Consider the following 2,823-nt stretch of genomic DNA (forward strand, 5'->3'; position numbering starts at 1 on the left):
CATATATATAGTCGATCAAGAAAAGTATATAAACTCCATTTTTTATGCAAGCTTACTTGTATACTACATATAAGTGATAGTATCATTTTAGATCGATGCTTACCTATACAAATGAGTGACTTATGTGCTTATGTCACCCACTGTTTCATCAATAATTATGTGATTACTTATTGTATAATAACGGACCAACAAACAAATTAAAACAGTAACTCGAGACACTTCCTGTAAGTGACTAGCTGGGACTAAGCTAGCTTTTTCTAACAAGTAGTTTTATTAGGATCAAGAGAAGCAGAATCTAGAGTCATTAATTTTGAAGAAGCTTAATCTTATATAAACATATATTTTAATTTTTTTTTGCATACGTATACATAATCTACAGAACTCGTCCTAGATTCGCAATTTTATTTTGACACATAATCTCGAAACTTCATAAGATGAATATTGAGAATGTGTTCATTTGGGAGCGGACGTAGAAGCTGCTGCAGCTTTAGAAGGAGCTCGGTAATAAGCAAGCAACTCATCTCTAGGAGGTAGAGATTCCTTGATTTGGCTGCAGTTAATGTACTCACCTCTCCACTTACAAAAATTTGGAAATTTTTCACTTGTCACTAAAATAACTCCAGAGGCATCTTCGAAAACTCCTAGCCAAAATGCCACCAAATTTGCAGCAATATCAGCAAACCCAAATTTGTCACCCACAAAGAACTTCTTATGCTTGAGCTCATTGTCAAGAACTTTAAACATCTCACAAACTTTCTCTTTAGCTTTCTCTTGCTCCTCCCCTTTGCGAAGGAAAATATTCGGTACTGCAGTCACCTGCAAAACGCTCTTAACTTAACAACAACAACAACAACAACACTACCTCTCAATCACAAGTAAGTTAGAGTCGGCTCCATTTAAATCCGCACTACTGCTATACAAAATTATTAAAAGTATTCCAAGCTCTTTATATTTTTTTCTGACATATAGAAATGACACGAATAAAAAATTCCTAGAAAATATAAAACCCAAGTAAACGTACTAACATCACTAAAACATATTCTCAACTAGTTGATACAACTTATATAGAGATCTTGTGTTTCATTGTGCCATATTTTTTTCCGTAACATCTGCATTGATATTGTAGGTATTTTGAAGCAACTTCTTCCCGTACGATTTTAATACTATCTTGTCCCTTTTTATCACCTCCACTATAATTGGTTTCACACTTACGGATATGTAGATCTGAACATTGACACATGACATGACTAAACCATCATATATGGAATAAAACGTTCAAAATTAATTTAGTCTCCAATAAAAGTTTATTAAATTATGCAGATAAGAATTTACCTTGTCGTCAAGGAACTTAGCCCAGAAACGAGCTATAGCTCGATCATAAGGGTCTTTAGGCAAAATGGAAGGGCCTTCAAATGTCTCATCAATGTATTCAAGAATGACCATAGACTCACAAATGGGTTTTCCATTGTGAATGAGAACAGGGACTTTTTTGTAAACAGGATTGGATTGAAGAAGTAGAGAGCTCTTGTTAGCTCGATCTTCTTCTATATATTCATATTTCACGCCCTTTATCTTTAGAGCCCACTTAACTCTGTGAGTAAATGGACTATACCAAAAACCTAGCAACTTCACTTCTGCCATATCACAACTTTGTTTCTCAATTCTTTGCTAATTTACTATGTTAAGGAATTCTCAGTGGTGGTTCTCTCTTGATCGGTGTGGTCTTCTTTTATAGAAGGAAATCAATGAAGTCTCTTAGAAAACCAAGTAAATGATTTAATGTTTCCTCTTTGAGAATACAATTTTCTAATTATATGTTTCCATATTGACCGAATACTTTTATAATAAGCATAAGTCCCAAAATATGAGGGAGTGGTTGAAGGTTCCTATTTTTACTATTTTCTGTTCTATTTCTTCTTATATTTTGTTTTTGTATGCCTGGCGCCAAATTAAGTGTTATGTAAGACTTGAAAAGACTAATGTTTACCCCCTTCTGTTCCCGTTTATGTGAACCTATTTCCTTTTGGGTCTGTTTCAAAAAGAATGATCCCTTTCTAAATTTGGTAACAATTTAACTTAAACTTACAATCATACCCTTAATGAGAAGCTTTTATAACCACACATATACTCTGGGCCCCTTTTTGACTTGTTTAGGACCACAAATTCCAAAAGTCTTTAATTTTCCTTAAACTTCATGCCTAGTCAAATAGGTTCACATAAATTGAAACGGAGGTAGTATTAAATAGAAAGGTGTGGAGGTCGAACATTAGGTTGTAGGTTAGGAGGTAGTCGAGCATTTTTCTACTTCGTACTGGATGAGAGGCTAGTCTGATAGGGGTTTGTCTTAGACTGTCAGCGGTTTATGTGGTGTTCACACTATTCTTCTATTTTTCATAACACCGGGCTTTCTTTACTGGTTATTGTTATGTGTTTCATCTATTTTCTGGTTCTTATGATGTTATTATTCCCATGGTTTCTGTTGATGATACTGATATATTGTCTCTCTTTTCCTCTTTTTCGTTTTCTTGAGCCCAGGGTCTATGGGAAACAAGAACAAATCATTTGGAAGCTGGAGCGATGAGGATGACTCAGACCATGAAGAAATAGCAAATCTCTGCTTCATGACAATCCTAGAAAATGAGATCAACAAAACTTCAGGATGCTGGACAGATGAAGATGATTCAGACAATGAAAACTGTTTTATGGCAAGAGGAGAAACTAGCGAGGCAAGATCTTATGACTGTGAAAGATGTAATGAATTGTAGGACATTCTTGATTCCTCCTTAAAAGAGTCTCAAAAAATGATGAATGAGCTTAAGAGAC

General features: G+C 34.7%; 1 protein-coding gene across 1 annotated transcript; it reads right to left on the bottom strand.

Annotated features, from left to right (window-relative positions):
* Positions 1 to 308: 308 nt before the first annotated feature.
* On the bottom strand, positions 309 to 1,776 carry LOC109242404 (probable glutathione S-transferase). Its single transcript, XM_019409270.1, has 2 exons — positions 1,333 to 1,776; positions 309 to 816 (listed from the first exon to the last, which is right to left on the bottom strand). Exons 1-2 carry the CDS (start codon positions 1,639 to 1,641, stop codon positions 454 to 456), a joined length of 672 nt encoding a protein of 223 aa, XP_019264815.1. The 5' UTR covers positions 1,642 to 1,776; the 3' UTR covers positions 309 to 453.
* Positions 1,777 to 2,823: the final 1,047 nt, after the last annotated feature.

This window comes from Nicotiana attenuata, unplaced genomic scaffold (genome assembly GCF_001879085.1).
Source record: "Nicotiana attenuata strain UT unplaced genomic scaffold, NIATTr2, whole genome shotgun sequence".
NCBI classification, from domain to species: Eukaryota; Viridiplantae; Streptophyta; class Magnoliopsida; order Solanales; family Solanaceae; genus Nicotiana; species Nicotiana attenuata.